The following is a 25,163-nucleotide window of genomic DNA, read 5'->3' as shown; positions in this document are numbered from 1 at the left end:
TATATTCCATAGGCATGTTATTCATATACATATACATACAAACATTTTATGCTGACATTGTGACATAAATATGTGGACTATTTTTATTATGACAGTGTATGCGAGGGAGCCAAGAGTGATGGCGGCGGGCAGCTCTACGGCCAGGTATCGTGCCCTTCCTCTCCTTAACACTCCAACTTGCCTCCCTAGCCATATAATACAGGTTAAATCATATCAAATATTTGCTATGTGAAAGGCTTAGGAGGTGTGTAGTGGTGTGCGGACATTATATAAGGCGGTGGAGAACCATCGGTGAGGCGTCATCATCACAACATTGAGAAGGGTGGGAGGCGGTGCCACTGATCTGTGTGAGTGCCATCCCTTACCTCTCACACGCCACCCTTACCTCTCACACGCCACCCTCACCTCTCACACGCCACCCTAGCAGGCCCTCACATGCACGCATATGTACGCCAGTACGTATAGGCTGGTTTTGTCAAGTGCGGTGATGTGGCCGATTAGTGCATAGGGGGTGGCTGACTACGTCTAGTGTCAGCTAGAGGACACGACTGCCAGGCTGACACGACTGCCAGAGGACACCACTGCCAGTAGTTAAGGCAACACCACGTAAATTAGCTGTGTTTGAGGGCAAAGAAAACTACGACCATGGCTACGTTATTTGATCAGTATGAATCCCTCCAGTATGGGGTGGGAGGTGGCTCAAGGCAGTCCATACTTGGCACAACAACTTTCAAGAATCAGAAGCTGGAGGAAGAAGCAGCAATATTTTTGAAAGATCGCCAAGTGAACTTCTGCCCTCCACACCCCATTACCCATTTAGTTGTGTCCAACCATCACCTAGTATTGGCCATGGCAAACAAGAAGCTAATCCGAATAAATTTACTGCAACCAAACTCTGGTAATTTAGAAGATCAAGAAGTAGACATAAGCAAATTTGCAGTGCAAGCAAAGATTCATAACATCTTCCTTGACCCAACAGGACAACATCTGTTGATCAGCATTGTGAGTCGGGATGGGACGACACCAGTAGACACACTCTACCTTCCTCAACGTGCTAACAAACCAAAGTCTACCAGCAAGTTGAAAGGTCATCTTGTGACAGCTGTAGGGTGGAATCAGAAAAACCAATCGGACAACGTAACGGCTCCAATTTTGGTCGGAACAGGAAGAGGAGTCATTTTAGAAATGGAATTGACTTCTGACGAAAGACTATTCCAGTCGAGCCATGAAGACTATTGCAAACAACTGTTTGACATTGGGAAAGATGCACCTGTTACAGTGACGGCACTAGAATTTCGCAGCAGTCCATCAGACGAGTTCAAGTATCTGGTATTGTGTACTACTCCTGATAAGCTGTATCAGTTTTCTGGACGTGTCAAGTCTTTGGATGAAAGGCCAATGTGTGTGTCAATTTTCAGTAACTATTTGGGATTGCCCCCAAGATTTGTTGAATTGCCTAGCAAGTGGAAAATGTCTTGGCTTCAGCTCTATCACCCTCCAAATTCTTCAGTTCCTAATCATTTTGCCTGGCTTTCTGAGCAAGGAGTATATACTGGTGACATTGTGTGGGGTGGAACACCTGATGATATGACTGTTAATAAAAAGCTCCACACGAACCCCGAGGGCATTGAAAGTAGTGGCATTCCCTGTGGTATGATTGTTTGTGAATTCCATGTTCTTATTGTGTGGCCTGATAAGATACGTGGATTGTGTATTCTTAATAATCAAGTTGTGTTTGAAGGTACAGTTCCTGAAGAGTGTGGAAAGTTGATTGGAATATCAAAAGATGTAGTGAAAGGAACTATTTGGGTTTATGCAGAGAGAGGTGTTTTCAAGTATAAGGTTGATCGGGAAGGGCGGAATGTGTGGAGAATATATCTTGACCAAGGAAACTATGAATTGGCAAAGAAACATTGTAATTCAGATCCTTCATGTCTGTCCATTGTGTTGTTGCAAGAGGCTCAAGACCTCTTTCAAAAGGAAGATTACCTCCAGAGTGCTATGCTCTTTGCTAAAACATTAACTTCTTTTGAAGAAGTAAGTTTAAAGTTTGTTGAAGTGGAGGAGGAAGAGGCTCTAAAAATTTATTTGCATGAAAAGTTGGATGCCTTGAAGGTCAGTGAGCAAACTCAAATTACCTTGGTTGTGATGTGGTTAATGGAGTTGTACCTCAAGCAGCTGGGGAACTTGCGGGATGCAGGGAAACAGAACACCCAACAGTATAATAACTACAATGAACAACTGAAAACCCTTCTTCGTGACCCAAAAGTGCGCCAGTGTGTAACAAACAGTGCTACAGCAATATACGAGTTGCTCTCTTCACACGATGATCAAGATAATTATGTAAATGTTTCTCTGATGCTTAAGGACTATGATCGTGTGCTGCGTCATCTTATGCGCCATGGACGCTACATTGAAGCCCTGGAGGTAATATCCACCAGAGGGTCTGAACAATTATTTTATCAACATTTCCCTGCACTTATGCAAGTAGTACCTGGAGCTGCAGTAGACACTTTGATTTCACAGGGTAGAAGAATAAATCCTATCAAGCTGCTTCCTAGCCTTGTTCATTGTCATACTTCACATGGCAGTGGATCAGATATTCTTCGCTACTTAGAATACTGTGTGGACAAGTTAGAAGTTACTGATGAAGTGCTGCATAATTTCTTGATAACTCTTTATGCTACCGAAGCACCAGAGAAATTATTACCCTACTTTAAATTGCAGGGAGATGATAGTCAAAGTGTCCATTATGATGTAAAATTTGCTCTTAGGGAATGTATGTCTATTGGGGAAGATAAAGCATGTGTTCACATCCTCACCACCATGGGGCTTTATCAGGAAGCAGTAGAATTAGCACTGAGGCTAGATTCATCTTTAGCCAAGGCAACTGCAAATCGGCCCAAATATGATCAAGATTTGAGGAAAAAGCTTTGGTTAATGATTGCAGCACATGTGGTTCAGGAAGAGCAAAATGTATCACGTGCCATGGAGGTTTTGAAGGAGTGCGATCTAATTAAAATAGAAGACATACTTCCTTTTTTCCCAGACTTTGTAACAATTGACCAGTTTAAAGATGCAATATGTTCTTCACTTCAGGAATATAACCAACACATTGAGGATCTTAAACAGGAAATGGATGATGCATCTAAAGCAGCAGAAAACATTCGCAAAGATATTCAGAAGTTCAAGCAAAAATTTTCCTATGTTCATGCTCAGGATCGTTGCTGTGAATGCAACTATCCTCTGTTAACAAGACCATTTTATTTGTTTCCATGTGCTCATAAGTTCCATCAGGATTGTTTGTCAGATTCAGTCATGGGGTATTTAAGTGAAGTAAAGCAAAAGAAAGTTTCAGAGTTGAAGGGTAAACTATTAGCAATATCAAATGATGAAAGTGGAACAGGAGCAACAGGATTATGGAGTGATAGGGAGCAAATTAGGTCAGAAATAGACAGCTTAGTGGCAGGGGAATGCCTCTACTGTGGTGACAGTGTTGTTGCTAACATTGACACTCCGTTCATCAGTAATCGAGACTGGGATGCTCTCATGACTGAATGGCAGTAGAGAGAGAGAGAGTACCTTTCATAATATACAATTTATTTGTCAAGTGAAGTAAGGAATGGTTAATTTTTATATTTATAATACAGTACAGTATATACAATATTTTCAATTTGAGTGTCTATATCAATTTTTTTTAATTAAACATTGTCAGTCAGTGCTATCTTGTGCTAATTTTATGAATTAATGGGGAATATCCAATACAGTATTACAACAAATTTGGTGTTGATATGTATGTTATGTTTTTAGCACTAAAATTAATTTTTTTCATTTAAAACTGACTTTCAGAATGTCCATAAATAAAATTTACAGCAATTATACTATATTTTTATTTTTACCTATTGCATTTAATCATTGATTGTATTAACATACGCAAAATTATCAGGAAAATCATGTTTTGCATGTAATGTAAAAAGATAAAAAAATCACAATAGTATTGGCTTACACCAATTTATTTTTGCTTAAAGGTTTGGTATGAGATCAACTCTTCTCATTGAAAGTAATGCAAACCAACACATTACACAAATATTTTAATGTAATTGTGTGTATTTAACAAGATATTAGTAGTTAAAATGAGCCACAAATTTTTATTTACACAAAACTTTGAGCTTGGGGTTTTGCTGTTAGTACGAATGCAGGGGGGATTAATCTTTGTTTAGTGAGGATGATAATGAGGCCTTAATTACTGTAATTTGTTTGAAGTCTAGATTGAGTGAAGTTTTAAGTCAAGTCTAGGGTCTAGTCAGGTCTAGGTTGTCTTATATGGATCTTCATTTTGGGCATATTAACCACAATAACTTTCTTTTTAAATTACATCCAACCACTTGGGCTGGATGGTAGAGTGACGGTCTCTGCTTCATGCAGGTCAGCGTTCAATCCCTGACCATCCAGGTGGTTGGACACTATTCCTTCCCCCCCCCCCCATCCCATCCCAAATCCTTATCCTGACCCCTTCCAAGTGCTATATAGTTGTAATGGCTTGGTTATTTCACCTGATAGTTCCCTTCCCTTCTTAGATTACAACACTATGGAGTCAGAGGTCACTCCCTTCAATACTTAAATCTTAATCAGTGACAGGCTCCAGTATGTCACTCATTGATTCTAATTGTCCCACCCTACCCAATAACATTGGGTGTTCCACAGGGCAGTATACTTAGCCCTCTTCTGTTTCTCATCTACATTAATGACCTAACAAATGCCTCTCAACAGCTCAAGCCAATTTTATTTGCTAATGACACAACCTTCATTTTTCTCTAGTCCTAACCCCCTTATTCTGAATGAGACAGAGAATACTAAACTAAAATTATAAAGGCCATTTTTGGCTAATTACTAGTAAACTCACCCTTAACATTGATAAAATTTATATATTTTGTTTGGTAATAAATCCAGTGATCAAATTATAAATTAACAAATCCAAATTAGTAACAAAGTAGTTGGTAAATTCATTGGTGATCTTATTGATAACAAGTAGAATTTCCAGTGCCACATACATAATATAAGTAAAACTAAATTCTAAAACAGTTGGCATTCTTTCTAAAATCAGATATTATTTACCTTGCCCTGCCATGGTAATACTTTATTACTTTATCATCTATCTTTATCACACATGGTATCTGTGCCTGGAGTTCTACTACCAAAAATTATTTATGACCTCTAATTAATCAACACAAATCAGCTATTAGAACAATAACAGACTCTGGCACCAGACAGCACTCGGCCCTCTTACTTAAAACTTTGAATATACGGGTACTGTATTAGATATTAAGTCAGTGCACATCCTCTCAAGTGTACTTTATTTACTCTATATAAAACTCTGAACTGCAATGCTAATCCTGACCTTAAACACTTCCTAGAGGGTTGTAGCAGATCCCATGGGAACCACACTAGAAATTAATATTACAGTATTTGATATTCCAAGAGTGTGACTTAACCAAAGTAGAAATGTTTTGAAGTAGAGCCCCTCGATACAAAGTGGTCTCGAAGGAACAGACACATAACCTTCCCAGGATCAGGCTGGGCCAATGCCAGTGAACACTTAGAGAGGGCATCTTGCAATGTAGAACAAAAGACTGGAGATGCTACTTCACCCATATGGGCTATAAACCCATTGATCTCCCTACTTGACAAAGCCGTAAATGGCAAAACAATGCTGAAATTCAAAATCCTCCTTGATAAAATAATCAGGAACAAATGGGGGGACACTTAAGCCGCTGGCTTCCTGTCCTCGTTGAGGCCACTAAAGAGATGGCCCTCAGGTAAGCATATGCAGATCTAATCAATCAAATTACTCTTGCAGACCACTCAAGCAACAGCCTGTTGGACCAAGCTCTCACAAGTCGATCTTCTACTCCCCAAGTTTTTGGGGAGTAGAACAACTCTCAGAACCCCATCCAGGTACAATCCAAGTCCGAACAACAGTGATTTAGTTAAAAATGCTGGACGTGAAGCAACACAAACTTGGAACAACCACACAGGCTAGTGCCAGTCTGAAGGATAACCAATACTTTGCCAGAAAAATCACAAACCAGGGAAGGTGGTACTGACATAAGCTCTATGTGAGATTGCACTAGACACATGACACAATCATGCAAATTTGCAATTTAGTTGCAAAGACATGCAACTAAATGGCCTCCAGAACTGAAAGTCAAGAGCTACCAGGAGAAGTTAGAGGCATTAAATATGCCAAAGCTAATAGAAGAAAAAGATGCAATATGATCACTGCATACAAAAATAATAATGAGAAACAACAAAATTGATAAGGAAGAATGCTTGAGACCTTGAACTTCAAGAACAAGAGGTCATAGAATTAAGCTAACTAAACAAAGCTGCTGTAGAAATACCTGTATAACAAAATCCACTTTCAAAAACAGAGTGGTAGATGGCTGGAATAAGTTAAGTAAGTGAGGTGGTGAAGGCCAAAAAGATCAGTAGTTTCAAAGTGTTATATGACAAAGAGTACTGGGAAGACAGGACACCACGAGCATAGCTCTCACCCTGTAACTACACTTAGATAATCACAATTAATAGTAGTATCACTGGCTGGACCCTGAGTTGCCAGGACTGCTACTGGGTGATGGGGTGGACCAAGTGGGGGAATGCCCTAACTACTGCATTCTTGGTTGTCAAGGTTGCTAATATTTTCCTCATAATTGTATGTTTTGGAGTGCTCTACCTTTCTAGTATTCTTTCAGCCTGGGTTGGCTTAGGTCCATTTTCCCTCTTTGAATATTAAAAATTCTGTGTCTGGTCTTCTGGTAGGCCAGAGCAATTATTACTGTACTTGCAAGGGCCAGGTATACCGTATGTGTAGAGTTATCCATATGGCTACTTCCAGGGAGCCACCAAGGAATCCTCGTATAATACTAGTTTATTACACAATTCTCCTGGGAACATGGAGGCACCAAGGGACTCCTCCTAGAAACCCAGTATTGAATGTAAGGAGTTTCAGGTGACTCCCCTGACTCCCTTTCTATAAGGTTTGTCAGTTTGTAGATTCATTGTGTATTGGCTCCAGACTGTTTGTTTAGGTTGAATTGTTTGTGGGAGGAGTTTGCTGTTTTGATGCTTTCATTTTCTGTGAACTTCACAGTTGTCTGTAATAGCTCTGCCAACTTTCTGGGTGCTTTCCTGGAGAGTGGCAATAATATTGTCTCTGTGTCATATATTTTCCCCATCCTACCCATAAACATTGGTGTTCCACAGGGCAGAATACTTGGCCGTCTCCTCGGCCGTTTTCCTCTTTCTCATCTACATTAATGAACTTCCAAATCCCTCTCAACAACTTAAGCAATTTTATTTGCTGATGGACACAACAGTCATTTTCTCCAGTCCTAACCCTCTTTACTCTGAATGACAAGAGTGGAATACTGAACTAAATAAAGTACATCAATCAATCAATCAATGTTTATTCAAAAGAATGTGTGCACAAAGAAAATAAGAGTAATGTACAATTGTAGGATAGGAGTTACACATATTAATGGCGCCACTATTATGCAAAGCATTTTGAGCAAAACAACATAAGACAAAGAGTTAACTAAAAGTGTGAAGGGGTAAAACACTTAATACCAGGGAGAAGTGAGTTAACAAATTTGAACGTTTATGGAAAAATAACACATGAATGCAAAAAAAAAAAAAAAAAGGGTGATATTTAAAATCAAAATCAAAAATCAAAATCAAAATGTTTATTCAAGTAAAAGTACATACAGGATGTACATAGAAGATGAGTTACAAACATAATGTTGGATTTATAGATAGTCTAATACGGTCTAATATAACATTCATTAGCCCGATAAGCTGCAGGGAGCCTCCGGGCTCCCTGGAGCTTATACCACCCAGAAAATGGCGTTTCATTACATTCAACGCTGGTTTTTTTCTCTCATTGTCAGTCAGTTGGCTTGAGCTTGTGGCCCTTGTATTTTCCTATATTTGTGTGTTATATTACAGTATTGAAATATTCAATATTTTCAGGACTATGGCAGATGTGAAGGCTGCACTCGCTCAACTAGATGACCTCAGTTCAAAGGAAAAAAGAGCATGTATAGAGCTTTTAATTCGAATTTTTAGGAACGTTGTCACTCATCCAGATGAGCCCAAGTATCGGTTAGTTTCTACTGCTGCAAATAGCAACTGTATTCTCTATTATTTTGGTCATTATCATATAGTGTTTTTTATTAGATAATTTTGCGTGCAAAACAATAATGTAATAAATAAATCCTGTTTCTAGTTACTCTTGATATCATGACTTCATAGAAAACTCTTATTGCCCACTCTGACAGGCACAGCACTACTCCAGTCAAAGAGAGGCTTATACCCTTACTTTTATGTCTTTTACCTGTATGTATATCTATTTACGTGTATTTACACATATATTTACGTGTACAGTATCTCTTTTAGATACAGTTTAGTGTTTTTTTTATATTTATTTAGTAGTCTTGGTTACAGCAGTCAGTTTGTTGGCAGTGTTGTGAAGTGTTGCAGGGAGTTTGAGACGAAGCCTGGAACAGGGCAAAGAGCTGAGTGAGGCAAGGGTTAGAGACCTCAGATGCGGGGTGAGAGGTATAGAGCACGACGCTCTGAATGAGAGTGGAGTCGAGGAGCTCGGAAGAGGAGACGAGAGTGTGGAAGCACGATTCGGCTGAAGTCTGGCTTCTGCTCTGTGTCGAAGCTGAAGCGTATTGTGTTTGTAGGAACTGGACATGTCGAGTGCTACATTGTTGTTGGTGAATGTTGAAGATGTGTGTTTATCTCTCAAGCATCTGTACTGAACTACTCTTGAAATTAGATGATGATTATTCACTATTGATTGCTTATATAATCGGTCCACACCTCACCTGACCATCCTCTAGTAGGCTAGAGGATGAATTAGGGAAAGAGGTATGAATTGTAATTAGTGGGACTAAGTAGAATTGACAGACCTATCTCATTATCTGCCACATAAACTAATGAGAATATGGAGCTAGTATATTGCTGACATAATATACCATACTTGCTACAAATCCTTAACCCTTTAACTGCGCAATGCGCCTGCAGGCCCAGGCTTCAGGTGCGCAATGCGCCTCCGGGTGTTTTTATTTTTCACGTTCCATTCAAAACTCCCGCGGCTACATGGGGGTTCACATCAGCTTCCTCAGGGCTCTTGTAAACAGACGCCATCTTTTAAAAAAAATCATGGTCCACATTGCCGGGTGTCAGAGCCTCAGAAGTGAGTGAGCAACCAAGGCTGGCGCTCGCAGCATGAGCACACAGCACTGCTGTTCAGTGTATGACCACAGCATCGCCTAATATTGTCAAAATATATATATAATCTCTTTTATTTAGCCATGATAGTATTATAGAAGAGCCTGAGTGTGATAATGACTGGGTACAATGTTCAAATATCAGTGATTCAATGCTGTTCACGATGTTCACAGTGCTAGCCACAGCACCACAGCATTATTTCGTCCATCTAGGAATCTTCAAACGACTTTTTAGGTTCCTTTTCAAAATAAACTTGTGGTCAATTATTCATTTACAGGAATTAGTGACCAGGATTGTGGTTATAATTAGCGTTGTGCATAGTATTGTGGAAGGAGGAATTTTGGTGAGGGAGGGAGGAAGGGAGAGAATTGAGGTAGCCTCACTGTGTGGCAGCCACTCTTGTTTTGCTCACCATACTAGCTTCGTGGTTCGCTATGGGGAACACATGTGTACATGGGTATATACAGTGTGTGGTGTATATGTTGAGGGGAGCTATTTTGGTGAGGGAGGTGACGTCGTAATCATAGTGTCGTCTACTGTCTGCTGTGTGATTTCTCATGCAGTGTATGGTGGCCACTGTACTGTTTGGACACAATACCGGCTTACTTGCATAGTTCTGGGTAAATAAAACATGTAGATAGGTATATATATCATGTGTAAATAGTGTAATAAAAACAATAACAGTATGGTGGGAGGAGCAATGTTGGCGAGTAAGATGTTGGAGTGAGGGAGACTGGCTGGGTGTGGCTGCTCACACTCGCGGTGTTCTGAATGTGTTGATGGTGAATGTATGTAGTGTGTGACAGTGTATAGTCTGTAAATAGATTGTATATATACATAAATTAGCATGATACATGGTAAATATGTGCAACATATGTGTACACAAGTGTCATGCACATAACACAGTGTCCTAGGACAGTACGGATGTTTTACTGCCATAATATAGTGTACGTGTTCATTATACATCGGATTTGCACGTAAAAACAAATAAAATGTATTTGGAACCGTGCGCAAAAAATGAACAAAAATATATTCGCGGCAACTCGCGCGCCCCGCCCTGGGCGCCCTACGTCACGGGCGAATGAGGAATGATGACGTCACATGCCAACTTACGGACCCCATAGCAGCCAAAGTACATACAAGTTCGATTATTTTTTGACATGCCCATATTGAGGGAAGGGTTTTTGACACTTTAACCCCTGCACTGCGCAAAGCGCCTTTAGGCGCTCTGAGAGTTATGCTATTTTTTTTTTTAATTAGGCTATATTTTAATGTTTTTTAATGTTTTCATTACTCTTTGTGTTTTTAAATGAAAATAGTTGAGTTTGGAAACATTTTGACATTAAAATTTACCTGAATATTTATAAAAATAACATGAATACAGTATCCACTCAATTTAACGGCCTATATGGGGCTGTACCCTGGTCGTTATTTCCGGAGCTCCGTTATTTCCGAAGTTAAGTCGGGTCGGGTAATTTTTCAAGTAACATTCAGGTAGGATATATTTTATACTGTATAACTAAAATTAAATAAAGTTCATTGTGTAATTGCATTCCAATTTAGTGCCACACCGACGATTAAGCCAGTTGTTGGCTGCTGCATGGATGATGTGTGAACACGGTCTGATCAAGCCCAGATGGGTGGGAAAAAATTGATTCATTCCTTTTGTATTGCAAAATATTTCATGTATCAATCAGCAAGTTAATATTTTCTCAATAATATTTTAGAGATGTGTTTTGATTTACCCTGAACAGTGCAGGTAATGTATTTTTAATGTTACAACACAGGCTGTGGCGGCCATGCCATAACAATGGCGATCGAGCCTTGTCACTGAGAGCTAGCCAAGACGAAATATTTTGAGCTCACCTATTCTCTGCTGACGATAGAATATACATTTGCAGAGACTAATATGTAGCTTTTGTTGAAAAAAAAAATTAATATCTTGTAATACTATAATAAATTGGTAAATTGACTTACTTTTAATGAAGCTGAAGATTACGAAGCTGTGAAGATTACGTCATCCTCTGCAGCGCTTGTTTTATATTGTTTATATTGTATACAGGGTACATACTGTATGTACACTTATTTTCAGGCATATTTTAATAGAGTATCCTTCTGTTTCTTGATGTCACTTACTGTACTTTTCCCGATGTTAAACTCTGCTGCTGCTCGTGCATGAGAATATCCTTTATCAAGTTTCTTTAATTAACTCCAGCTTCTGTGCAACCGTCAGGCGCTTCCTTTGGGTAACTTTTTACATTTTGTAAATTAAAAGATCACAATTACAGTACAGTACAGTAATATCCTTCACAATTGAAGCTAGCCGCACGAGTTCACAGTAAACAATGGGAACCACATGGCCCGGCGGAGTACATTCTAGGTCCGTGGGAAAAAAAATACCTAGTGCCTATACTATAAAAGGTATTTAATAAGAAAACAAAGACTTTTGCTTAATAAAAAACTGTTTCAAAATATTTTATTAATAATAATTTACAATTTTCTTCATTAAAGTGAATCATTTTAAAAGAAAATTAAGATGTAATATATGACTCTGGACGATATAGGTCGGTGGCCTGGTCGCCATGTGAGGGGACGCTGATGCCACAACAAACCCAATACCGACCGTCGGTAATATCGACCGTCAGACCGGTATAGCAGGCTCCAGATACCGGTCTCCCAAACCGGTCATTAATACTGGCAGATCGGTATAAAAGAGGCCGTTAAATTGAGTGGATACTGTATGTCCTTGACAATTGCCCCAAGAAGTTTTTGCCGAAACCAGGTGCGCAGTGCAGGGGTTAAAATCAAAAGAATTTTTTCAAGAGAATTTATTTCCTGCGCACTGGGGGGTGTCATATTTAGAGGCGGCGCAGTTAAAGGGTTAAAGTGCAGTTATTTTCATTTAATTCCCCTGGGTAATGCAGTTTTCATATGTTGATTTTAGTATATCACCTGGTCTTTTTAAAAATTATGTAAGTTTGGTTAAAATAGATCTATTTGTATGTAATGGACTTACCCTAGAACATGAACAAATTCTGCTATCATTTTTAATTGGTTACTATTTTATGAGCTTATCTTGTACTGTACATTACTAGTGGCCTGCGACTGTCATCAAAATTCAATTGGACTTTTCCCACTAGTGTTTTGAATCTATTTCTGGATGATGATCTCGGATAATAGCAGCAAAGGAGTGGGATGGAAGACATTACCCTGAAGTTGTGCGGGAACAAATATATGTGCAATATAGGTAAACATTTTGCATTTTAAATTGAAGTGAAACGGTGAACATAAAATCCATCTAGCGTGAACATCACTGCACTCACTGGTACGTGACTGGTCAGCAAACTGAGTACCTAAGCATACACAGACCTACAGGCTCTCCCACCCGGCTTCATCTTGATGTGCAGGATGAGGAAAAAAAATATAGAAAATGTGTTTTTTCTGGGGGAAGCCCCTTGTGGCTTCCTGAAACTACTATCTCTGATAGTGTCATACCACTAGGTGGTAGATACTGTTGGCCAACTGGGGACCATGAACCAGAACCTGGCCCCCCCCCTCAAAGAAATTCAAGGAGCTGTGGCACTTAGGGTAAAATTACTATGAATTTATTCATGTCTGTCACCACCAGGGAAGGCACCCAGAAAGTCAGCAAAGCAAACCAAACCACTGCTGACTTCAAATGAGACCACAGCCTTGAAAACTGCCAAAGAATTCCCTAATCTATGTAAATAAAAAGATAGAAAATACATAAAACTAGTGCCATCTTGTTCACCCCCCCCCCTTGTTTGAGGGGACGGAAGCAGCCAGGGGTCAGCCAGCTGCTCCTCACTCAGTTCTATTCTGATGGTAGTGAATATGAGGTGTCCTCTCTGTCGCTCTAGCGCCAGTGTCTTATTTTTCAGCAGTGTAGTTTTGCCTTTTTTGGCTGATCATGTGCACTTTTGTGCAGCGTACTCATTTAGCTGTGCTTGTGAAGGTTGGGTTTTGGCTCTGGTCCTACCTCTCAACTGTGGTACAGGTTCCTGAGCCTATTGGGCTCTTGTCATATCTACATATGCAACTGTGTATGGAATCTGCCTCTACCACATCACTTCTTAATGCATTCCATTTATTAACTATATTGATACTGAATTTTTTTTCCTAATGTCTCTGCGGCTCATTTTGGTACTCGGTTTCCACCTGTGGCCCCTTGTGTGAGTACCACCCATATTAAATAATGTCATTATGTACCCCGTCAATTTCCCTAATAATTTTATATGTGGTAATCATGTCTCACCTAACTCTTGTATCCTCCAGCAATGGGAGAGGCAATTCACATAGTCTTTTCTCATAACTCGTACCTCATAGTTATGGTAGTCTAGTGACATACCTTTGAACCTTCTCCAACTTTGTTTTATACTTGACTAAGCATCAACTCCATGCTGGTGCTGCATATTTCAGAATTGGTCTGGCATATTTGGTGTAAAAGGTTCTAAATGACTCTTTACACAAATTTCTAAGGGCAGTTCTGATTTTTTCTTACCTTTTTACCTTACAGTTCTTACCTTTCTGGGTGCCTGTCCCGGTTGATGGCTGATATAGAATGCTCCAAATCATATGTGCATTCTATAGGCCATTGCTCCTCGTACCTCTCTGAGGGGGCCAGGTTCTGGCTCATGGTCCCCGGTAGGCCTAGAACTCCACCTACATTGACTGATGCCAAAGTTAGGGCTAATCATATAAGCTTGGATAGCTCCGGGAAGCCTTAGGGGACTCATCCAGAAAATTACGTTTCATTACATTCAATGCTGTGTGATAGAATTGATAGAAGAGGGAGAGGGGGGGAGGAATGATAAATAAGAGAGTGGAAATGATGGAAGGGAAAGAGGGGTGAGAGAGACTCGAGCTAAGTTAGGTACCCGATCTAGTTCCTTAAGTGTGGGTTGGATTACAGGTATGTGTTTTCAGCCATGTTATTGTTACTTATTCTCTGCATCCTTTTGATAGTTAAATATTATGTAGATTGTCCAGTTACAGGATGCTGCTGATTGATGAATTATAAGAACTTAGATTTCATTAATTTTTACTTTTATCTTTAAAACTTCACATAATAATTACCAAACATTTATGTGCAATATTTGTTACTAGGACACTGAAGATAACCAACAAAACCTTTAACTGTGATGTGTGGAGGCATGAAGCTGGTAGACTGGTGATGGTGGCTGCAGGGTGGGAGATCAGAGGGGAGACGGTACAACTGCCTCCCCAAGTCCACCCGACTTTAGAGCTTGACATCCTTCTGGAAAATAGGTAACAAATAAGATATGCTTAAAGTATCTAAAGAAACTCATTAATTGAAATATTGTGATATTTGTTCATATATTTTCATATTGAAGGTGGTTTCTGGGAGGAGGGTTTCTGCAGCTGACCACCTGGATAACTCCACATATTTGTCTCACCAGGCTGTTAAGAGTCATAAAAACTACTGGAAACCAGAGGCCAAAATCCTATCCTTTCAATGAGCAGCAAGGTGCACGGGATGTTAGATCACCCCTAACCAAGAAAATAGGCCACCAAAAAGGTAGAGAGAAGCAAAACAAACAACAGCAAGGAAAATATGAGCAACTCTGCTAATTAATATGTCACACAGAAGTTACGTTGTTTCCTTACTAATTACTCCCTCCCTATGCCAGGTGGCAGTCCCTAGAAGCTCCTGTTCTGACAGAGATCAGCTCACCAGTCATTCAACTGGTGCGAACCTATACACACATGCTCTTTATATTGCCTTCACCATTCGGATCCTGGTCACCCGATGATAAGTGTTGGCCATCCCTACTACAGTATTCTGCCCAATGATGCTTTAGTGTTTATTTTGGTTGTAGTGTTAGCTTCACATGTGTTTCTATGCTCATGGTGTCCTGTCTTCCCAGTACTCTTTGTGATATAATACTTTGAAACTACTGACAGTTTTGACCTTCACAGGCTTCTCACTTAACTTGTTACAACCGTCTTCTGCTCTATTTGTGAGAGTGAATTTTCTTATATTTCTTTGGCAGCTTTATTTAGTTAGCTTAAATCTATGACCTTTTGTTCTTGAAGTTCCAGGTCTCAAGAACTCTTCCTTATTAATGTTGTTGTTTTCCTGATACTATTTTGTACGTAGTGGTCATGTTGTCTCTTTTTTCCTTTTATCTTCTAGCTTTAGTATATTTTATGCCTCTAACATCTTGTAGCTTTTATCTTTCTGTTCCAGAAGCCGTTTAATTGCATGTCTTAGCATCTTTTCCAGTTTTTTTATGTAATTCTTAAGATATGGATACCTACCTACCTGTTTTGAATGAGAGGAGTGGTGTTGGGAGGAAGGAACTTTACTGTAACAAAACTAAATTCCTCCAACAATGAATCCTCCAAGCCTGGAGGATGAGCAGGAGCATTGTCGAGGATATCTGTGTGATCTGCTTGATATCTGCTTAATGGGGATCTGGAAGTTCTTCTACTCCCCCAAGACCCGCCTAAAGCCAAACTTAACTTGAGAGTTTGGTCCACTAGGCTGTTGCTTGGAGCGGCCCTCAGGCCCACATATCCACCACAGCCCAGTCCGGCACTCCTTGGAGAAAATGATCTAGTTTTCGCTTGATGATGTCCACAGTTGTTCCGGCAATATTTCGATGCTTGCTGGGAGGATGTTGAACAACCGTGGACCTCTGATATTTATACGGTGTTTTCTGATTGTGCCTATGGCACCCCTGCTCTTCACTGGTTCTATTCTGCATTTTCTTCCATATCGCTCACTCCAGTACGTTCTTATTTTACTGTGTAGGTTTGGGACCTGGCCCTCCAGTATTTTCCACGTGTATATTATTTGATATCTATCACGTCTCCTTTCTAGTGAGTACATTAGAGAGCTTTGAGACGATCCCAATAATTTAGGTGCTTTATGAGAAGCAGGGCCTTGAGTAGCAAACTGTTCTCCTGCAGCTCTTGCAGATATTTTCTGGGGGGGGGGGGGGGGGGAAGCCCTGTTGGCTCCCCGGAGCTATCCAGGCTGATATTGCATTATTAGCTTTCTGGCATCAGTCAAAGTTCATGGAGTTCTTGCCTACCAGGGACCACGAGCCAGAGCCTGACCCCTCAGAGAGGCATGAGGAGCAATGGCCTATAGAAATCCCCGTGTGGTTGGGAGCATTCTGTGTCTGCCATTGACTGAGTTTGGCACCCAGAAAGGTAGGCGCCCCAAAACAAACCCCCTATTTTGGTGAAAATATTGCTACCGAAAGCCGAATGAGTGGACAAACGAAAATTAGCAAACGAGCATGACGTTATCACCTTGCTGCACCACTGTCTGCGCAACCTCCTCCCCTTGCCGGAAGGGGGAAGGAGGAGCCCCAGACCATCGCGCTGGCAATCCAACCATCAGTTCTTGGCTGATGTGATACTTGCAGGTCATGTGCCTCTGGTTTCAGTTTCTGTACATCGTGGCATGGTCTATCTCTACAGGTGTGTGTGTGCCAGGAGTGATATTCTACGGTACTCTGGCTGCATGCGCCTAGGGTTTCCTTCCCTGGGTGCCTAGTAAGTACTGCCCTTGGGGCTTGGGGTCACCTTACACAAGTCGCCTTGGGATCTACCTCCCCTGTATCTTTTACTGCTCGGTACTTGGTCGCCCTTGGAGTCAGCTGGGGTTTTGCTGCAATTGTTTGCCTCTGGGTAGGAGGCAGTTTTCGTCATTGGTAGGGGCGCAGGGTACTGCACAGCTAGTTATCACCTCTTATAGTGGCCTGCTCTGTTCCACCTGGGTACGTTGTCCTTTTGCTGGGTTTTTCTTTTGTTTTTGTTTTCCTGCTTGGTGGTGGGGTCTTCCTTTGGTTGGTTGTCCCCTATCTATAATTGGGGGTCTTTAAATAGACAGATCTGGGTTCTTGGTGGTATCCCCTGCTAGGCCCCCGTCAGTGGCCACGTCCCGGGGGTTCAGATTTTAGAAGTTTGCTTGGTAGTCTTGGGCGCCAGTTCACAGTACCCTGCCTGGGTTTCCCTTAGCATGTTACCAAGGCTAAGGGCCCTGAGAAATCCTGTGGGGGCTCCATGGTTTGATAGATATGACCCTTGAGTCCCCTTTCGCTTTGTGCGAGGTTGATGGTTGCTCTGTCCCCTTGTCTCAGGATGACAATCACCAGTTGTTTCTCCACCATGCTGCCTGTAGGGTTGGTGATTCTTTTGACCCGGAGTCGTGCAGAGTTTGTTGTTTGTACGTGCTCCAGTTCACCCCAAGCTACTGATCATGATATGAGGGGTGCAGGCAGCAGCTGCGTTACATGCTTGGTTCAGGCTGCTGCAATGCGATAGGTTGGTCGCTTCCCCGGATGTCCCAAGACTGCCCCATTTTGGTTTTAGGGTTCCAGACTTGGGGGTGGGAGTTGTTTCGACTTTGCTGCTGTCCATTCACCCCCCCCCCATGTCCTTCTCCCTTCTGTTGCTCATCCAGTTCCTTCCCCCTTGCTTCCGGCTCCGAAATGTCCTAAAGTTTCCGAGTCAGGCCGGGGTCTGGTTGGTGTTAAGACTCAGGCGGAGTTCCTTTCCGGGGTGGCATCAGGGGCGTTCGAGCCAGGTCCTTCAGCCGGAGCTTCTGGGTCTGACCTGTGGGCCCCCCTTCATTCCTTCTTTTTCGGCTGCCTCTGCCTTTTCTTTTGAGATGGAGGGGGGTTTGGAGGACGGCTCGATCCCGGGTCCTCGGAGTGAGGTTCCAGGAGAGGGGTTGACTTGGTGGCCCTTGGGCCCCGTTGGACCCCGCCTGGGTTTTTATACTTTATACCCTCTTAGCGGGGCTTGGTGTTATGAGGAGTGGGGTTCTCTTTTACTCCCTCCTTGTACAATTTGGATTGGCGTCTATCCCTCCCAGGGTTCGGTTCCATGACCCTGGCGGTTCTTTGGTTCTGTCCTTCCGGAGGCTTACAGCTTCCCGCATCCCGTCCAGTGTGGTGCAGGAAGCCCTTGCGGCTTATCTCGTGCGCAACCCGGATTATGTCTTCGGGTGTGGTTCTTCGTGTCCTTACTGGATTCGTTATGCAGTTCTGGAGTCGTCCTGGTTAACAGACTGGCCTCTCTTCTCTTTGGAGGCATGGCATAGGTTCTGTCGATCCTGCATACATGAGTGGTGGGAGGCTCAGATGGCATTGCAGGGTTTCCTGGTAAGTGAATTTGAGCATCTCAATCTGTGCTTGTTTGCCCCTGTCCTTCCGCAGGATGTTGGGGTGATGCAGCTTCATGTGCAGGTTCCTTCCCTTTCGGCTGCATTGGTCGCTGAGGATTTGCGTACACGTGGCCTGTTGGAACACAAAAACAAATTTTTGCCAAGAATTTATTTCCTGTGCACAGAGGGGGGGGGGGGGGGGGGGGGGGGAGGGCTGCCATATTTGGAGCCAGAGCAGCACAGTGGTTAAGGCATAAGGTCAGCCTAAACTTGGTGCTAGGGCTGACTTATAAAAGCCATGAGTATGAGGAAGATACTGAGGCATATAATTTCATTCAGTGCTTTTTTTGTGTATAAGGTATATTATATTGTTCATTAATTTTTTTTTCAGAGAAGTAAAGCCAGATGAGAGAGAGTGGATAAGTGAGACTAAAGTTATAATTCCTAATGCCGCCAAACAACTCGAAGAAGAACTTCGAAGAAAAGCTTTAGCTAAGAAAGAAAAAGAGATGGCGGCTCTACAGAAGGAAATGGTGAGCATTTTATCTTTATCTATATCTCACGCTGCAGGCATTTTGTTTGCCGGCCGCTGCCTCCTTTTTGGGCAAAGGATGTGTTGGCAAAGTATTCCAGAAGAATACTTTGGTTATCAATGCTTGGTTGGATAGGCCAGGGGTACATCATGTGCTGTACCTGTTGGCGGCTCTTTGCCGCTAGTTTCATGCCATCAATTCTGCCCTGGTGGATGCTATGTGGGTCACTCCTGTTTCTGTGGTTACCTAGTCCAAGGCTCGTGTTTCCTAGGCTGTCTTGACTGCCTGCAGTTCCTCTTCCTCTCTGGTGAGACCGTTTTTCTCTTCTGTGGGTAGTTAGCTTCAGAGGAACCGTAAGGGGCTCCCCCTAGAAAGCTAGTGTAGAATGTAGTAAACTGCAAATTTCTGGGTGAACCATGATGCCTCCCTGATTCTTCCCCTTCCCTTCTAGGTCGTCAGTTGGGGTGTTTCATGTGTGCATCTGCTCCATAACAGACTGCTTGAGCCAGTGGACAGCATGAGCCCCAGCTCCCCCTGTGTGGGGGTGCCTAGTTCAAATCAAATTCAAAGTAGGTTGAACTGTACTCCAGTGCTGGTGCAGTCTAGCAGTTGGGAGCCATGTCAATGATCCATCTTCAGGAAGCCACCAGGACTCACCCAGAAATAGGCATTTTATTACATTCAATGCTGGTTTTCTGGAAGGAGCCCCTTGTGGCTCCCTGAAGTTATAATGCTGATACAGTTCTTTTAGGCTTACTGGGCACCATGAGCCAGAATCTGCTTACTTCTAAAGAGGTGCAGAGAGCAGTGGCACTATGATAAAACTGTCATTGAATTTTAATCATGTCTACTAACATTGTGGAAGCACCCACAAAGTCAGTGAGGCAAAACAGACCACTGCTGGTTATAAGTAAATGTCGATGACTTGGACTCACCAAAAGCACTTTCCCAACAATGTAAATAAACATTAAAAAATTTATCAAACTAGAGCAAGCTTGTTCGTCCCTCTTCCCCCTTTCCTCCTTTGGGGGTGGAGGGGGGAGGGTGGAGGGAGGCAGACAGGGTCAGTAGTTCCCTCTTATTTGCTTTGGCTCCCATGTTCTGCTTCAACTAAGTGGTGGTTTTCTGGGTGGAGCCCTGTTGGCTCCCTGAAGCTGTCCCACTGATTCAATGCCATAGTACTAGGTGCCATGAGTCGTGGAGTTTTATTGGCCTTGTAACACGGGGGGGGGGGGGGGGGGGTTCTCGAATGATCTTTCCTGCTTTTCCTCCCTCTACTCCAGCTTGCCGGGTTTGGGTTCCTGGTGAACTGGAGGAAGTTCCATCTGGTTCCCTCACAGGTTCAGACCTGACTGGGTCTTGTGTGGGACTCGGACCGGTTCCTTTTCTCTCCCTCCAGTGTCTCTCCTTCAGCTGCAGTGCCACATGTGCTTGTTTCTGGGGGGCTCCCAGGTCACCTGGCGGTTGCTTGAGGGTTTTTGCGCGAGCCTGAACTTTGCGATCATGGTCTGCCCGCTGGGTCAGGTTTGGCTTCGTCGGCTGTTCTGGTACCTTCGGGGACATCCCTTCCCCCTCTCTCGCGATTGCTGGGTTTGATCCCCAAGGGCCTTGCGTCAACTGCTGGGTCACCGGCTTCCTCTTCAGGTTTTTCGGGGTTCAGTGCCTTGGTGCCTACCCTGCTTGATGGGGGTTCTGGGAGTTCTACTTCCCAAGCCTGGCCCGAGGCCAGGCTTGACTTGTGAGAGTTTGGTCCACTAGGCTGTTGCTTGCAGCGGCCTGCAGGCCCACATACCCACCACAGCTCGATTGGTCCGGCACTCCTTGGAGGAAACTATCTAGTTTCCTCTTGAAAATGTCCACTGTTGTTCCAGCAATATTTCTTATAGTCGCTGGGAGGATGTTGAACAACTGTGAACCTCTGATGTTTATACAGTTCTCTCTAATTGTGCCTATGGCACCCCTGCTCTTCACTGGTTCTATTCTGCATTTTCTTCCATATCGTTCACTCGGGACGTTGTTATTTTACTGTGCAGATTTGGGACCTGGCTCTCCAGTATTTTTTCCACGTGTATATTATTTGATATCTCTCCCGTCGTCTTTCTAGCGAGTACACTTGAAGAGCTTTGAGACGATCCCAATAATTTAGATGCTTTATCTCGTTTATGTATCCATTATATGTTCTCTGTACTCCCTCTATTTCAGCAATCTCTCCTGCTCTGAATGGGGAAGTGAGTACTGAGCAGTACTTAAGACGGGACAGCACAGGTGATTTGAAGAGTACAACCATTGTGATGGGATCTCTGGATTTGAAAGTTCTCGTAATCCATCCTATCATTTTTCTGGCTGCCGCAATATTTGCTTGGTTATGCTCCCTAAACGTTAGGTCGTCAGACATCATTATTCCCAAATTCTTTACATGTTGCCTTCCTACTATGGGCAAATTTGATTGCATTTTGTACCCTGTATTATGTTTAACCACCGTGCTGCACCAAGTTTATTGTGAAATTTCCCCCAGCTATCATTGGATGATAGCTTCAGGAAGCATCTGGGGCTCACCCAGAAATTGGCATTTCATTACATTCAGTGCTGGTTATTTGAGTCTGCAGGTATTGGAAGTAGCTAGATGTGGTCTGTTTTGTCTTGCTGATTTTCTGGGCACCTTCCCTGGTGGTGACATAAAAAAGATAAATGCCATTGCTCCCTGTGCATCTATGAGAAGATTCTGGCACTGGGTCTCCGGTAGGCCAAAGAACTCTGTGAGTGATGGCAACTTTTGGACATTACACTCAATGGAGCTGTTAGCTCCAGGAAGCCACCGGGGCTTACCCAGACATTAGTGTAAAATTACATTTAATGCTGATTTTTTATTTATAGGCTGAGCGGAAAGCAATTGCTGAAAGGATCCGTATTGAGCATCACAGAGATCAGGAGACTAAGAGGAGAGTGAAGAATGCTGCCAAGGCTGTACCTCGAGGCAAGGGAGAAGTTTCAAAAATGTCAGATATGTTGCCTAAAGGTGGTGGGGGATGAGGGTAATACAGAGTCAGTTGCCTGCTGTGAGCCATGGTGAAGATTTCTCTTATGATGTACTGAAGCAATAATTGTAAAGTCAGATATATACATTACTGTTTAAGTATTGGTAAATAAGTTTGGGTAAAGTATTTTGACATACTTTAATTTTATGAATTTTGCTAACTTTATGAAAATTTACAGCTGAACTACAAATGTACTGTTGAGTGGCTATGACAATTAAGATAAAGCTGATGGTTCATTGTAAGAGTTCGAATAATGGCTTATTTTGGTGGCTGACTTGATAGTGTGTGATTTGTTTGTAATGTAGTTATATTGTGAATAGTTTTCAAATATTCTAGTGCTCTTTATTTGCATTCACTTTCAATAAATTTTTAAGTGTCCTGTATTTTGGTATATAGTGTGTAAAAATGTGATTATGACAATCAAAGCTCACTAATTTGGGCCACATGGGCTAACCCTAATCCAAATTATATTTACAGCAGATTCAAATTATTTGATTTTCATCTTGCCTTGGTGGAGTTAACACCTAGCTGTCTTGATCACTGAAAGACTGAATTCTGAACATTAACCTAACCATAAAATCATGGTACAAATCCTTGTATTTTATGTATTTCCCCATTATTTATATAATATCAGACTCGGTGCTTGTGCCTATCCCAGATTCTCATGAAACACTTACATTGGCACAACCATTTTTGCAAAGTTCAATGATTCTTCAGTTAATCCGTAATTGATAGATTAACTTGCTTCTTTTTAATATATTCGTGTTAATAGCTGCTGCCATCAGACTTGTTCTAGGCAAAAAAAGATTTAAGTGTGTATAAAATTAAAAAAAAATTAGGAAAGAAAATCTTTCAGTTACAGACTGCCACTTTGTTATACACAGTATAAGTAGCAAATAATAATATTTGCTATTATTTTACATATACAGTACAGTACTGTTTTAATAATATACATAATGTTTTAATACATCATTTTAATGTAATTGTGCTATAAACAAAGGCCGCCACATGTCGTCTATTAACCCGACAGCAGAGCCCAATAATTCAGATTTTTACCCGTATTAAATTAAGAAAAACTCTAACGCAATTTTGGCTGAATTACCCAGAGATTCTGGTTACAAAACTCCAAATTAGGGAGCTTTTACTGTATTTCAAAATGTAAATAACATATGAGGTATAATTCATTATTTTAGTAAAAATATAATGTTAACCATTACCTTTATATATTACTATGAAGTTAGTAAAATTTTAACTTCATTTAGTTTTGTAAATGACTTAATTGTAAGATATGAGGAACTTACTATTCCAATATTGCTTGACTTTTCTAAAATAAAAATAAAAAATTTGTGTTTTAGCTTGTTCTATAGTGTATATGAAGCTAGTGTACAAAAGACCCTAGAGGCCAGTATACTAGTGGAAGCCTTTCACTAAAGCCACAAGCTAATATCTTGCCTTTATTATAACACTACTACTAATTTACTGAATAATTATCTATTGAAATGTAAAATTTTCTGCACTGTTTGTTTGTTTTCTAACCTCTTATGATGCGATCTCTCTCAAGGTCAAACATGATCAGAGGCGAAAGTGGATGCTCTAGTCAGGACAGCTAGCTAATTCTGTGATATATTTGAGATATGGATGTGAATTTATCAGGTATTCTTTACAGTAAGGATTGTTTTTGCTAGATTTTACATATAATGTAAAACAAAGAGGAATGGGCTTTTCATCTTCTATCTCTAGATTCTTGTACAGTAATTACTTAAGTGTAGTGGCAGGATGAGAGCTACACTCGTGGTGTCCAGTCTTCCCAGCACTCTGTCTTATAACACTTAGAAACTACTGATGGTTTTGGCTTCTACAACTGTTACGGCCCTATTGGGTCGCAACTGGGTTCTCCTCTGATGTTATTAGAGTTTGGGTATCCGGCCCCAAGTTAGTAGTGGCTTTCAAGGGGTGTGTTCCGTAACGCAAGTAAATTAAAGGGGGAAGGGATACAAATGCTCAGATATATATATATAATCACCACCACCATAAATAAATATATAAACTGTCACACGGGGGGGGGGGGGGGGTATAATTACACAATGTACAGAATCGTCTTCCTCTGAAGACACGGGATGCTCCATGGTGCTCACGATGAGTAGCCCTGGTTCTCTTCGTCGTGGCCCACGATGAATCCTCTGATTCTTTCGGCGAATCTACCCCGGCCACAGGCCAGCCAAATCACAGTCCCTCTGGGTGGACCGTCGTGGAGGCCTTCAACCACAAATCCAGCCTGTAGCTGGCAGATTCCAATCAGCTCTGCTGTGTAGGCCACTCCACGATCGATGCTAGGGTTGCGAGCCCTAGGCAGGAACCTTGTGTGATTCCGCAGATCACTCTCCTCTCTTCGCACCACAGTGGCTAGTCTCTTCCACCAGCTAGCCCCCAGATAAGATGATTCCTGGTACTGCCACGTCACAGGCAGGCTAACACACTCAACATTGTTCGTCTGGGGGTGACTAACAGCTTCTGCAGCAAACACGTGGAGAGACTATGGCTGCCTTGGGTAGACTGCCCCATCGTCGAATACAGCAGTCCCAGGTCGACTCTGTAATCAGACACGTCATTAGTGTTGGGGACACTCTAGGGCACCTCACTTACAGGCTTAGACACAAACGTCCACCTATCCACTCCATATATGGCGTTGCTGTCTAAGCGCCACCTCACCAGAGGTCAGCAGCGGCTACGTTACGAGCTGATTAAGACGGGAAACCGGCCCCTGTGGCCGGTATATCCTGTCCTTACTAGATGGCGTCGTCCATTTGGAGGGGGTTTCGGGAGCAGACTGGCAGATGGCGTGGTCGTCACAGCTCCGTGCTACGACGCTGGGCTCGGGTCCGTAACATTTTCATTTGACTTGTTCCAACCATTTACCGCTTTGCAAACACGAATTTTCTTATTTTCTTTGGCAGAATTCTCTAGTTAGCTTAAGTACTGTATATGACCTGTTGTTCTTGAAATTCCAGGTCTCAAGAATTCTTCCTTATCAATTTTGTCAATTTCCGTTACAATTTTCTACGTAGTGATCATATCGCCTCTTTTTTTCTTATCTTTTAGCTTTAGCATATTTATTGCCTCCATCCTCTCCTT

The 25,163-nt window shown here is 42.0% G+C and overlaps 2 protein-coding genes across 3 annotated transcripts; both read left to right on the top strand.

Annotated features, from left to right (window-relative positions):
• Nucleotides 1–28: 28 nt before the first annotated feature.
• On the top strand, nt 29–23,547 carry LOC123756686 (uncharacterized). Of its 2 annotated transcripts, none has more exons than XM_045739916.2 (5): nt 29–144; nt 8,029–8,160; nt 14,425–14,586; nt 18,855–18,996; nt 21,871–23,547. In XM_045739916.2, the coding sequence occupies exons 1-5, from the start codon at nt 71–73 to the stop codon at nt 22,024–22,026; spliced, it is 666 nt and encodes a 221-aa protein (XP_045595872.1). In that variant the 5' UTR covers nt 29–70; the 3' UTR covers nt 22,027–23,547. The 2 variants fall into 2 exon arrangements, with proteins under 2 accessions (XP_045595872.1, XP_045595873.1); XM_045739917.2 differs by lacking the exon at nt 29–144 and adding an exon at nt 311–347.
• Nucleotides 354–3,879, top strand: LOC123756685 (vacuolar protein sorting-associated protein 18 homolog). The gene has a single exon (XM_045739915.2). The coding sequence runs from the start codon at nt 646–648 to the stop codon at nt 3,565–3,567; it is 2,922 nt and encodes a 973-aa protein (XP_045595871.2). The 5' UTR covers nt 354–645; the 3' UTR covers nt 3,568–3,879.
• Nucleotides 23,548–25,163: the final 1,616 nt, after the last annotated feature.

This window comes from Procambarus clarkii, chromosome 26 (assembly GCF_040958095.1).
Source record: "Procambarus clarkii isolate CNS0578487 chromosome 26, FALCON_Pclarkii_2.0, whole genome shotgun sequence".
Lineage (NCBI taxonomy): Eukaryota > Metazoa > Arthropoda > Malacostraca > Decapoda > Cambaridae > Procambarus > Procambarus clarkii.
This window is presented reverse-complemented; position numbering and strand designations above follow the sequence as displayed.